The 12181-nt window shown below is 33.9% G+C and overlaps 2 protein-coding genes across 2 annotated transcripts; one reads left to right on the top strand and one right to left on the bottom strand.

The window, feature by feature from the left end:
- Nucleotides 1-519: 519 nt before the first annotated feature.
- Nucleotides 520-3262, bottom strand: LOC132563297 (lipoyltransferase 1, mitochondrial-like). Its single transcript, XM_060228058.1, has 4 exons — nt 2533-3262; nt 1883-1993; nt 1473-1610; nt 520-1012 (listed from the first exon to the last, which is right to left on the bottom strand). Exons 1-4 carry the CDS (start codon nt 3022-3024, stop codon nt 590-592), a joined length of 1164 nt encoding a protein of 387 aa, XP_060084041.1. The 5' UTR covers nt 3025-3262; the 3' UTR covers nt 520-589.
- A 156-nt stretch (nt 3263-3418) lies between these two features.
- On the top strand, nt 3419-10091 carry LOC132563291 (coiled-coil domain-containing protein 43-like). Its single transcript, XM_060228050.1, has 5 exons — nt 3419-3589; nt 4362-4449; nt 4899-5049; nt 5582-5658; nt 6405-10091. The coding sequence occupies exons 1-5, from the start codon at nt 3419-3421 to the stop codon at nt 6593-6595; spliced, it is 678 nt and encodes a 225-aa protein (XP_060084033.1). The 3' UTR covers nt 6596-10091.
- The last annotated feature ends 2090 nt before the right edge of the window (nt 10092-12181 follow it).

The following is a 12181-nucleotide window of genomic DNA, read 5'->3' as shown; positions in this document are numbered from 1 at the left end:
GAAATTGCAATAATTTCTGAAATCATTTGATGCAAGAGGATTGTTAAGGCCTATGGTCCTAATGTTACAAAACATAGACTCAAAAAAAGAATATATGAATTGTGTTCTTATTAAAACCTGGTTGCTGACAGTGATATCTTGGTTTACTTTACCAAAATATAGATAACAAAAGAGTAGAGATATTCCACCAGCTATGTACTATAAACAGGTATAAAATCAAAATTTATCTTATCTTTCTCTGCTTAATTCAGTCACATGAAACTCACATGATTTTATTTTGAACTTCAATTGGTCCTAAGTTATAAGGTTGTTAGATTTCAAGGACAGTAAATTGCTAAAAAATGTGTCGGTCGACAGCAATCAAAGTTTAAATACCAATATTGATCTGTTGGTTTCAAATAATAAATTTGTCAGGTGTAATTTTGAAGACAGCTTATTGGAATTAAAGATTGTGGCATATCTAAAACCTCTTCTAGGCCATGTTTGCAAACAAGATTATCACAAGTACAACAGCATACATGGGTTTAGTATGTTTAATGCACATGAACTTGTGTACAATACTCAAATTGTGTTGTAAATATATTTCAGCTTATATATGTATATGGAATGCATCTTTTAAACAACATACTATCCAACTAAAGAGATCCTGGTTTCCATGGTTACCAACAGTTACATCTTTTTGTAGGTCTTGTAACAACACTTTCAGGTCAGGTATCCAGAACCTTTGACCAATAATGATGTTTCTTACATCTGAAAGTAAACTTTCAATAAAGTCATTTTGATTTGTATCAAGAAAAGTGATGTCAAGTTGGGCTATCCTTCCTTTGTTTATTTCTGTTGCTATAGTAACTGTAAAATGTGTTCCATGTATAGTTTGACTGTAATGTTTTTTTAACAAGAATTTTGGAGTTTTCCCATAAATCCATTCCCAATCCTGTAGTTTGGATTGTAATTTGTCAAGTCCTGGGAATAATGCATCATCTGTTGGCTCCACAAACTGGATTTCACCAAACTGTCAAAACAAAACAAATTTTCTTAAAATTGATAAAAACAATCTTGCAAATTTTAAAACAAACTATGCTAACCAGAATACCCAATTACCAGCAGACTTGATTTCCCCTTTCAAAGTGCTTGTTTGTAATTACCTCCCTTGAGATCGAATGTGCATCATTCACCTTTTAGAATAAGCATTAGTTTGAAAATTTAACCTTCCTGATCTTCAATTTGTAGAAAATTTGGAAAATCTAATGAGGAGAGATATGTAGGACCATTATTTTTTTCAATGCCACAAATACAATTGAATACAGCCAGTTTCTCAAAGACTTAGCTAGCAGTGCAGTCATTGGTTGGATAAACATCTAAAACCACTGTTTTACTGATGGGAAACAGCTTTTTTCCCTGATTGTAAAACTGATAACAAAAATTACAGCAAAACTCTGGTAATTAGATTTAAATGAAAAATAATGGCTCACCCTACGCTGATCATATTCATGGTAGAAATGTTCTCCCAGGACTTTTACCAGCTTACTGAAGTCCATCTCCGTCACATAGTCCGACATGTTCCTCACCTGTGCTGACACACTCTTTGTGGCTTTGGAATTAACACCTGTCTGTCAAGAAACATTAATAACACTTAAGAGTCCCATTGAAAAACACAGAAATATGTGTTTGTTTATTGATTGTAAACATATCATAAATACAATGTAATCAATATCAAAACGTTATTGACTTGATGTTATTGTTACTTTTTTATAACAACTGTCAAAGAGGAACTTTTCACTGTTGGTGCAATGCCATTTTTTCATATATTTTTTAAACACATTTAAACTCTTCACCAGTAAAACTTTTAATTTTTTGTACTATGAACTTCAGTTAATTTTACCCCAAATGGACTTGTAAGGATTTTCTGCAGCTTTTCCAAGTCAGTTCTGTACAGAAGTGTCAAGTGATGGTAGGTCTTGGCCCTTGTTAGACGTGAAGCTGTACCAGACACCTAAACAATCGAATACACCAGAAATATACACGCACATAATCTCAAAATATTCCACTATCCTTCCTTCCAATACTGAATGTATAGCAGAGCTAAGTGCCTGCATTTTGGTTGGCTAATTCACACCATGAGATTGTCTCCATATATTACCTAAATTTAAAAAGAAAATCCTAAAGGTCCTATCAAATAAAGTGTCCTGTTTTCTTATTGAGCGCTGTAGTTTAGAACAAATCTACCACAGGGCAAAATAAATATGAATCTTTTCACCCCCACCCCATTGATATTCAAAGCAAAAGCTGACTCTCAAAATATATCAATCTGACCTGTGAAGCTGTGAAATATATAAGAACTGTCTCATTTTTGTTTGATTCATGTTTAAAATGATTCACAAAAAGCTGGTTAACTCTAATCAAGCTGTGAGCAACCGGGGCCGTGTCACTTACAGGACAGTTATACTGAGGGATTTTTTTTGGCATTTCTATGGGACTTACAGATGTAGGTGTGCTTTTTATCAGACTTAGGCTTAGTTCTAGATACTCTACCTTATATAATTGATCAAGAATGATATCATCTCTTTCATTTATCTGGAGATCTATATCCCATCTAGACATAATAGCGTTGATGACAAACTGGAGATTCCTACGTCTATCGTAGTAACGTTTGTCTGTGATAAAGGAACAGTTCAGATTTCCTTCATCATGGTACACTGTTCCACCACCACTACCTCGACGAACAATATTCACACCCAGAGCAGTCCCTTCCGAAACATTACACTCCAACCAGGGATTCTGATGTCGTCCTATCACAATACATGGTCTATTTTTCCACATAAGTAGCACAGAATTCTTTGAAAGATCTCGGTTCTCAAAAAGCCATTCTTCCAATGATAAGTTGGCAAATATATCATTGGATTTGGAAACAATAACTTCATATATGTGGTCGTGTGGTAATGATGGCTGAGTTACAACACACAGAGTTCTCTTTCTAAAACTTCTAAACAACAGTTTTTGTATCGAGAAACTTCGAAATAACATATCAAATTTCCTTCACTGAGTTTTGTATCCAAGAAGATTTCTTACGGTAAACTCGTGTATACAGATATTGACACCTACTTTCACTTTCAACAATTAGGTTTTCTTCAGCAATTATTGATCACTTTTGACATATACGTGATATTTTGTCAAGTTACAGATAAACCAAAGCATCTTCTAAAGACATTCCAAAGACATTTTTTCTATATGAAAAGAAGAAATTGACGACAGATTTTGCTGTATTGAAATAACACGCTTCCTTTTATAGTTCTCTGCCTTCGCTCCAGAAACATGTGTACCGGATGTAGTTCTCTTGTTACCGAATCCCTCTTCTTTTTTCATTACTTTATATGGCTAAATAACGTCACAGGCATAATTCTTCCGAAGTACGGAAAAGATGGCGACGTCCACAACACCGTACGATCAGTGGCTGGCAGACAAATTGTTGTCGCTTAATCCTGAGGTTGACACAGACGTCTTCGTCATGTACATCAGTAGTATGTTGGATGAAGACTCGCCAGCTGACGAAAAACGCGAATCAATACTTGAATTACTGGCTGAGGTTTTGGTGGGTAGAAAACATGTTCCATGACCATGTCAAATAGTACTTCGGAAGAGAGAATTAACATATGTTCAACCTTTCACCCTTTCTTTCGAGACCTGTACATTTAAGACTTGACAAATCGATGTATATACTTGTTCATGTCATACATGTACGTGAATGCTTTATGTTGTAAACCAGGATGGGGATATGGTGTACAGTTAAGCCACGGAATTCTTTTTAAAAGTAACCACAGAAACATATTCACAATAACTAACCTAGGCAAATATTTCGTGAAATACACTTTTAAACAAAAATTAAAACATTTGTCATTACATCATTATCATATGATAGAATGGGCAGCAAAAACTATGCAGAGGTTATTGTCCTCTGTAATAAGGGAATGCACCAAGAAAAAATATTTAAAAATTGTTCCAACCTGTGCCCAATTAGTTACCTGCAGTTTCTCTGTCAGAGCTTGATCTGGTATCAAACTTTAACAACAAGGAAAAATAACAAGAATTGGAATCACTGGAGACTTATGTAGTCATTGTTTTTTTGTCACTGAGGTCTCTTCCATTTGTACATATATTTGCTTCACAGACTCATACTTTCATAGAGAGACTTGACCATATTTTTTGAGAACCCACTATATCTTAGTATTTGAAAGTGGTGTTCTGGATTCTATATGCAATTTAGAGAGGGGCATTCATGTGTTATGGACATTTTAGTTTGCATTTGTATCTACAGACTTTTACAGGTATAATGTATTATATGACTATCAATGACTCTGTTATAGGAAACAGACCGTGAACAAGTCTGTGATGACATCATAAAGAAATACGAAGAAATTCACAATGAAACCGTAAACAAGAACACAGAATCAGGTAAGCCCTGCCAATCAGAAATCTTTTAAGTGAAATTTCATTTCTGTCAGAAAATTGTACTATCTGATTTAAACCCTATCCTGATCTATGTAACAGAAGTAATTTTTTTTCAATGCCACCATCCTGATCTGTGTAACAGAAGTAAATTTCTTTTATGCCTCTGTTAAGATTTGAACCAGGGATCTCTGGCTTACTAGTAAAATCACTCAACCAATCAGTAAAATCACTCAACCAATCAGTAAAATCACTCAACCAATCTAGATGTAGAGAAGTTCTCTCTTGCTAAGTATTTATGAATACTTTTTTTATCAAGACCACTAATCATAAATTGGTTTGAAAATCTGATATATGTACAGTCTTGATCTTATTTCAATTGGGAATTAAACCTCTATATATTTTTTTTACCATTTTGATGAGAATATAACAGTGCAAAACTTCTTCACTTACAGCTCAGAAAAATATTGCAGACCAGTTGTCAAATATGTTGGAGAAACAGACAATAGAGCCTGTCAAGGTAAAAGACACAACCTCGGACGAAGCTCGTGCCAGAAAGGAGGCCATTTTAGCCCAGTATTCCACTGTGTCTGATGAAGAAGACGAGTATCCTATGATGAGCTAATACTTTTGCCAAAAATTTCTTTCACTTTTGAATTTGAAGACTTATTTTATAAGTTTACAAATGAGACCATGTGTTTCACGATGAATCCTGAAATGATGAATGTATCAAAAGTTGAGAAATCTGTTGGAACTTTAAGATTTTTCAGAAAGGAATATACATATATCTCTTTTAGATCTCAAACTATTCGTTAAATTGAAATATTTTGTGAGTATATATTTTTTATGGAAAAATTTAGAAACACAAAATCTGAATATCTTAGACTCTGCAAATATTATTCAATAGTCCCACCTGTTAATTGTCAAAGCTATGATTATCCAGCAGTATAAATTGATATGATCCCAATACTTTCAAAATAATTTTGAGAGCATTTGATGGTATTATTTGCTTTATGAAAAGATCATCAATAGTAACCATGCAATTATGTACCCAGGTATGTATACATATATGTAATGTGTTTTTCATTTCATTTAGATTTGATATTGAATCAATCATATAGTCTTTAACACACAACAGCGATGGACCGTCAAGCCATACTGGAACCATAGGAGCAGCCACTAGTGGCTCTGCAAGTGCCGCCGCTGCAGGAGACTGTATCCTTAACTCTCAAATACATTAAACAAACAAATGATTCTATCTCGCATGTAAAAGTAGAATCCTTGAATCAGGGCATCTTCATGTAGATAGACCTTTGTCAAGGGTTTAAAATTTCAAAATTCTAGATTCTAAAATACTGCAGCTACCGTTTGATTATTTTTGAAACCTCTTGTACTGTAAAGTTTTCCTAAAAGACGTCAGATTGATGTCAATATTACTTTGTGATTATCGTACCATTGAATGAACTGCTGTAATCATTACTGTGTATATCTTAATCCTTCCACAAGTCTGACAATTTTTCATTGCTTCTGAAATTTTAAGATAAGCTATATTGATACCTTCCAAACACATTCTGTGTTGCTCTTCACATGATTCTCAGAAAGTGTATTCATGTTTTTTTTTTTCTTTTCCTCCTTTGATTAAAGATAGGGATGCCCTTATATTTACTTTGTTTTTATGATACAGTTATTTCAGACACTCTTCAAAAATGTAAAAAAAAATATATATATATATATTACAGCATTCATTGTGTTACAAACAATGAAATGTAACACTACATTATTCATTCTGCAGTTTCAGATAAGGAAATCAGTAAAGGAATGATTGTATGCTTAATATTCATTGTCAAAAACAAGTTTATGGTCATAAAATTTCAAAAATGTTTTATGGTAAATTTCGAAAGGAAGTCAATGTATGAATATCTTTCAAATGATCATAAGTGTTCCTTGATTTATACAAACAGCTCTGTTGATGAAAAACACAAACGCGGAGAGTGTTGGACTGATTGAGAAAGAAAAACGAGAGAAGGCAAAGGAAGAAGCAGACAAAAAGAAAGAAAAGGATAAACAGGACCGAGCACAACAAAAACAGAAAAATTTAGACCGAAAAGAGGCAGAGAAAAAACGAACACAGAAAGGAGAGAGACGAAGATAGCACCCTTCCACTTAAAAATTAGAACATTTTTTAACTTAGAAATTTCAAAACCTTAACACAAATTATGGAACGTGAACAAAACATGCCACCAACTTACAGATTCCCTTGAATATGATATATAAAAGGATTAGTAGAAACCAGTATGCTGTGAAATCATATAAGATGTAACATATAAAAAATTATGGTTTGTTATGGACTTGAATCACAATGTATAATGTAAGTAGTAGTGATAGTATAATATAGGTCCTGTATCTCATAATGTATTTGTGTATGCAATATGTGTGAAGCAATAGGGAAAGTAGGAGGTAATCTGCATCCGTTGAAACTTGAAAAGTGTTGGCACAATATTTTTCCCGAAGTCTTAATGAAGAGATCAGATCAAATTTTCAAGTTTTATTACATAATGTATACATGTATAACTATTTTAATGCTAGTTAAATTGAGACAAAGAAATAGTTTGTTTTGTAAATTTTAAAATGTATAGAGATCTGTTTCCTCAAATGGGATCCTGTAATGAAAAAAAAATTACTGCTTAAATGGCTGTCTTTGGCAATAAATCACAAACAGAATTTTCTCTGATAATTTTTGCAATTGTCAGGTGTCTGAGTTTCTGGTTTACTTAACCCTCTGATGAGTCGCATAGTGATTAACGATCTGCCATGCATTTACTTTTCACATTTTAAACCTTTATGCAGGTTCCATGTACTACTAACTTAACCCCAAACCCTGCTGTAAATGATCCTGGGATATTTTTCAGGTCAGACTGAAATTCAATACAGCCATCAGGGCTGTCATTTTAAAATATATACAAATTAATTCAATGTCTAGTATAGTAGGCATTAGGGAAGGGAGTACTCAGAATGTTGTCCTATAAAGTAGACAGTAGGGAAGGGAGTACTCAGAATGTTGTCCTGTAAAGTAGACAGTAGGGAAGGGAGTACCCAGAATGTTGTCCTGTATAGTAGACAGTAGGGATGGTAGTAACCAGCATGTTGTCCTGTAAAGTAGACACCAGGGAAGAGAGTACTCATAATGGTGTCTTGTACAATAGGAGTACCAAGCATGTTGTCCTATAAAGTAGACACCAGGGAAGGGAGTACTCATACATGTTGTCCTGTAATGTAGACAGTAGGGAAGAGAGTACTCAGAATGTTGTCCTGTAATGTAGACAGTAGGGAAGAGAGTACTCAGAATGGTGTCTTGTACAGTAGGAGTACCAAGCATGTTGTCCTATAAAGTAGACACCAGGGAAGGGAATATCAAGCATGTTGTCCTGTCCTGTAATGTAGACACCAGGGAAAGGAGTACTCAGAATGGTGTCTTGTACAGTAGACAGTAGGGAAGCGAGTACCATGACATGTGTCTTGTATAGTAGACACCAGGGAAGGGAGTACCAAGACATGTGTCTTGTATAGTAGACACCAGGGAAGGGAGTACCAAGAAATTTGTCTTGTTTAGTAGACAGCACAACAGGGAAGGAGGTCAAGCATGGTACTTATATATAGTACTATACATATATTTTGGTAAGTAAAGCATAGTAATCTGTCCCACATTTTGGTATGGGCTTACTACAGGACAATAAAATGTGATGAATAAATATACAGAACAGTATTAGATATAGCTGTTACAAAGGTTTACTGTATAATAAATATGATAGTATGACAAACTGTAGGAAGGTTGTAGAGTAAATTTCTCAGTTTATTGACTTTTTGAAAGGAAATCAACAAACCCATGGGCATTACACATGAAGCAATTAAGTTCAAGGATGTCACAAAACATCATCATACTATTATAAGGATGTATGATGTCCAAATACGTTAGATCAGTCAAAAGATAAACCTGATCCAAGCAAATGTGATGAGACACAATGGTCCCTTTTAGTTAGATGGTAGGTTGAGTAACTTTATATCTTTCAACAGGGAATTAAGTGGGATGAAGATAGGGGGCAGCGTTATCCACACCTCTAATGAAACATTAGCAGTGTCTCCGTCTGGTATACTGCTTAGGTCTGGTTGGTTCTAGAGGCTGGATATATTGTAACACAGCTAGTGCACCTTATGGCATTGAGATGAGTCCCCTGCCAAACTGGAGAAGATAGTTTTAAAGTAGCAGACTAGAATGGTAAAAGTGGTGTATAAGCTGCTGTTAAACAAGTATTAATTCAGTGTAGTTTTCAAGACTTTTATTTTTGATACCATAATACATGTATCTCTAGTAATGAATCGTATGTGTATTTTGTAGAACATGGAAACAGAACAGAAAGTTCTGATCATGTGTAAAATGAACTGTGAAATGTATACCTATGATGTAATGTTGTTAACATATTATTTCTAGCTTGTACGAGGTTCATCAATAATCTATCTGTTGTTCCATTTGGTGATAATCTATGCTGGTTTTGATTATTGTGGGCTTCTGTTTTGGGTTTTAGCTTACTTGGTCTGGGGTCCTGTGAGATTAGGTCATGGCGCAGCATCTGTCAGATTTTTCCTAAAATCTGTACTAGTCCTGAACAACTGAATGGATTTTGATTGAATTTGATCAGAAGCATCCTTGGGAAACAGGAACTAAGTATGTATAAATATCAGTTCTTGCCCCGTGGGGCCTGAGGGATGGGGCCAAAAATGGAAATGTAGAAAGTTCTTAAAATTCCTTCTTCTGAAGAAATTATTATATTTTGCCAAAATTTGGTCAGGAGCATTCCTTGGTGGAGGGGGAATATATGTTGTAAAAAATGTGTATCTCTGCCCTTTAGGGCGGGAGGGATGGGGTAAAATTTTTGGAAATAGAACAAATTCTTCAAAACCCTACTTCTCCCTAAGGAATGATTTGATTTTACCCAAATTTGACTTGAAGCATTATTAGGTGAATGGAAATCAATTTTGTATATTTTTGTTAATTTTGATTTCTGAAGCAGGACTAATGACAACACCTTGATAGGAGATGGGGGTTGGGCGAGCTGGAAAGACTAGAGATTAGGATAATTTTGTCAGCATTTGCTTCATTTTGCATCAATGTATATGCAGCTGTGTAGTTTTTGTAAAAGCAGCTACACTCTTGTTTTTCCTTCAAATCCCTGCTTTTAAATACTAGTAGATGAGATCAAGTTAGATTTCATGTGTAAAAATGTAATATCAGTTATATCAATCATCAGAAAGGTCAATTTATGCTTCATATCAAAACCATTGTAATTAATTCACCTCATGCTACCAGCTTGTAACATTAAAAAATTCATAATTCTGCTAAAAGTCATGTTTAAAGGGGAGAAATGAGGAAAAAAAATTTCATTTGATAAATTTTTTGTTTAAGATTTTTTGTGGTCGATGGATATTGCATTCTCTGTGGGTTGAACTCTACATGCCAACTTTGTAATAGAATAAAAAGTTTATCTTGTTGAATTTGCTTTGTGCAATTTACTTTCGTGGTGGTAAAAAAATTAATTGTTTGATAATGGTACTTGATTTTGCTGAAATAAAAATTGTCTACTTTCAAAAGAAAATTTTTGATCTGCATCTTGTTTGTAACACTTCTATAGAAATTAGATCAATTAACATCACTGTTTGTTCCAGTTCCATTTTACCTGTAATATCTCTAGTTCTGTTTTGCTAATACCTCAGGCAGGCGACTCCATACCCTTTCATGTCCATTTCAGGAATCAAACCTGGGATGTCTTATTGAAAGACAAGTTACCACGTCGCTAACTGACCACTTACAAAGATGGGTATCCCTCTTCTGACACCAATCTTTGAGTGGTCTGGTGGTGCCTGATAACGTATTTGCCTTCCACATAGCCATATCTGGAGTAATTCAATTCAAAAAGCTTGATTGAAATTGTTTTTCAAACTTTGAGGTAAATATTATAGCAGTTATTAAAAGAAAAGTGGTTTCTGTTCAATATTTTCAGTTCTATTTTTGGCCAGTTCCACAAAGGCTATATCCCTATTGGGAAGTGCTTTCATTAGATTGCATTTATGAAGAGATCTAACTGGTCAACGTTACTAATTGAAATAGAAAATGTCTTTCCACAAATATCTAAAGACATGTTTGGCCAGTGAAGGTTTTGAGAGTCTTCTCAAAATGATTTCTTGTGAGGGTTGCATTTCATTAATCATCCTGTCATTTTCAAATTTATGCATGTATAACATTCTTTAATAATTTTTTTGTATTTGTCCCAAAATATGCCTCCTGCACTGATGTTAAAAGTTAAGTATTACAGTGTTGGGAGGGCTTGTTTGTGAACTAACTGCAGCTTACTATCTAAAACTGAAGACTGTGCAAAAATGAAGGAGGGGGCTTCCCGCAAAAAGCTCAAAAATTTATTTATTTATTTTTGCCCTGGCATCAACATATGTCTTCAGGCAATAAACTGTTGTGAAAAATTTCCCTTTATACTGCATGCACTATGTACAGATGCTTAATTAACACAAAGACCTCAATTATCTTTTTAAAATTACATTTTATTTTTTTCCAAGATTGCATTTTCTGTCTGTAGTTAGAAGAAATTCTTTCTCAGCAAGATCCTTGCTGTGTTGAATTAACAAAGATCATGTATAGATTTGGCCTTAGTAACAGGTGTGTTATCATCTATAACACATAAATTCACAATAATCACCTACATTCAAGCCAGCAAATGTTAAAAACACTCTCCATTACCAAACAGTAACATTAACATACACATCTATTTCTTGGATTACAATGTTGAAAATAAAAGCACAGTAAGTCTGGAAATAACTGACTGAGCGATTACAATGTATGCTTTATGAAATCAAATTTTAGATGCATAATCAGTCATTTTTTCATATTGATGCACATAGTAAAAATTTTTATATTTTCAGGGGTTTTATCTACATTGATACCGAGACAGTTAAGCAGATGCATTTTTTACAGATCAGAGTACAAAACCAATTGCATGTACCTTAAATATATGACATCAGTATCAATGTTCCATGGAATATCAAATTGTGGGAACGTTTGTGGTGACAACAAATTGTGGTAATTTTTTTGGTGACAACAAATTGTGGTAATTTTTGTGGTGACTACAAATTGTGGTAATGTTTGTGGTGACACTGAATTGCAGGAACAATCGTGGTGACAACAAATTGTGGTAACGTTTGTGGTGACAACAAATTGTGGTAACGTTTGTGGTGACAACAAATTATGGAAATGTTTGTGATGACGTACATATATCAAGTTGTGGTAATATTCGTGGCGACATATCAAATTTTGGTAGTGTTTGTGGTTACATATCATATTGTTTTACTGTTTGTGGTAATGGTATTTTATTGATGAAAAGTTTTAAAAAAAAAAAAAACCTTGAGGACACGTTAAATGAAAAGGAGATCTATGATTGATGATAAATTTCATGAAAAAATATATTTTTTCTAAGACATGAAAAATGGAATGAAATATCAAAAATATTTACTGTTAAAGCAGAAATTAAAATCACTGTAAAATGAAAGCTGTGGAAAGAAACAGGAGTTTCTGGTAATTTGTTTAAATTGAAAAGGTTTTGACAGCATCTACCTTTATTGACATATTCATATACTTAGGGCACCTGCCATTGTACATGATATTTTGGTATTTTCAAGT

The sequence above is a fragment of the Ylistrum balloti genome, unplaced genomic scaffold (assembly GCF_031769215.1).
Source record: "Ylistrum balloti isolate Yb309-2 unplaced genomic scaffold, AGI_CSIRO_Ybal_v1 Utg371668, whole genome shotgun sequence".
NCBI lineage: Eukaryota > Metazoa > Mollusca > Bivalvia > Pectinida > Pectinidae > Ylistrum > Ylistrum balloti.
This window is presented reverse-complemented; position numbering and strand designations above follow the sequence as displayed.

Coding starts and splice junctions, on each gene's coding strand:
- LOC132563297 (XM_060228058.1), bottom strand. CDS start 3,024: ATGTTATTTCGAAGTTTCTCGATACAAAAACTGTTGTTTAGAAGTTTT. Junction 1,611..1,882: donor TCCTTACAAGTCCATTTGGG/GTAAAATTAACT, acceptor GTTTCTTGACAG/ACAGGTGTTAATTCCAAAGC. Junction 1,013..1,472: donor ATGAATATGATCAGCGTAGG/GTGAGCCATTAT, acceptor TTGTTTTGACAG/TTTGGTGAAATCCAGTTTGT.
- LOC132563291 (XM_060228050.1), top strand. CDS start 3,419: ATGGCGACGTCCACAACACCGTACGATCAGTGGCTGGCAGACAAATTG. Junction 4,450..4,898: donor AAACAAGAACACAGAATCAG/GTAAGCCCTGCC, acceptor CTTCACTTACAG/CTCAGAAAAATATTGCAGAC. Junction 5,050..5,581: donor GTGTCTGATGAAGAAGACGA/GTATCCTATGAT, acceptor AACACACAACAG/CGATGGACCGTCAAGCCATA.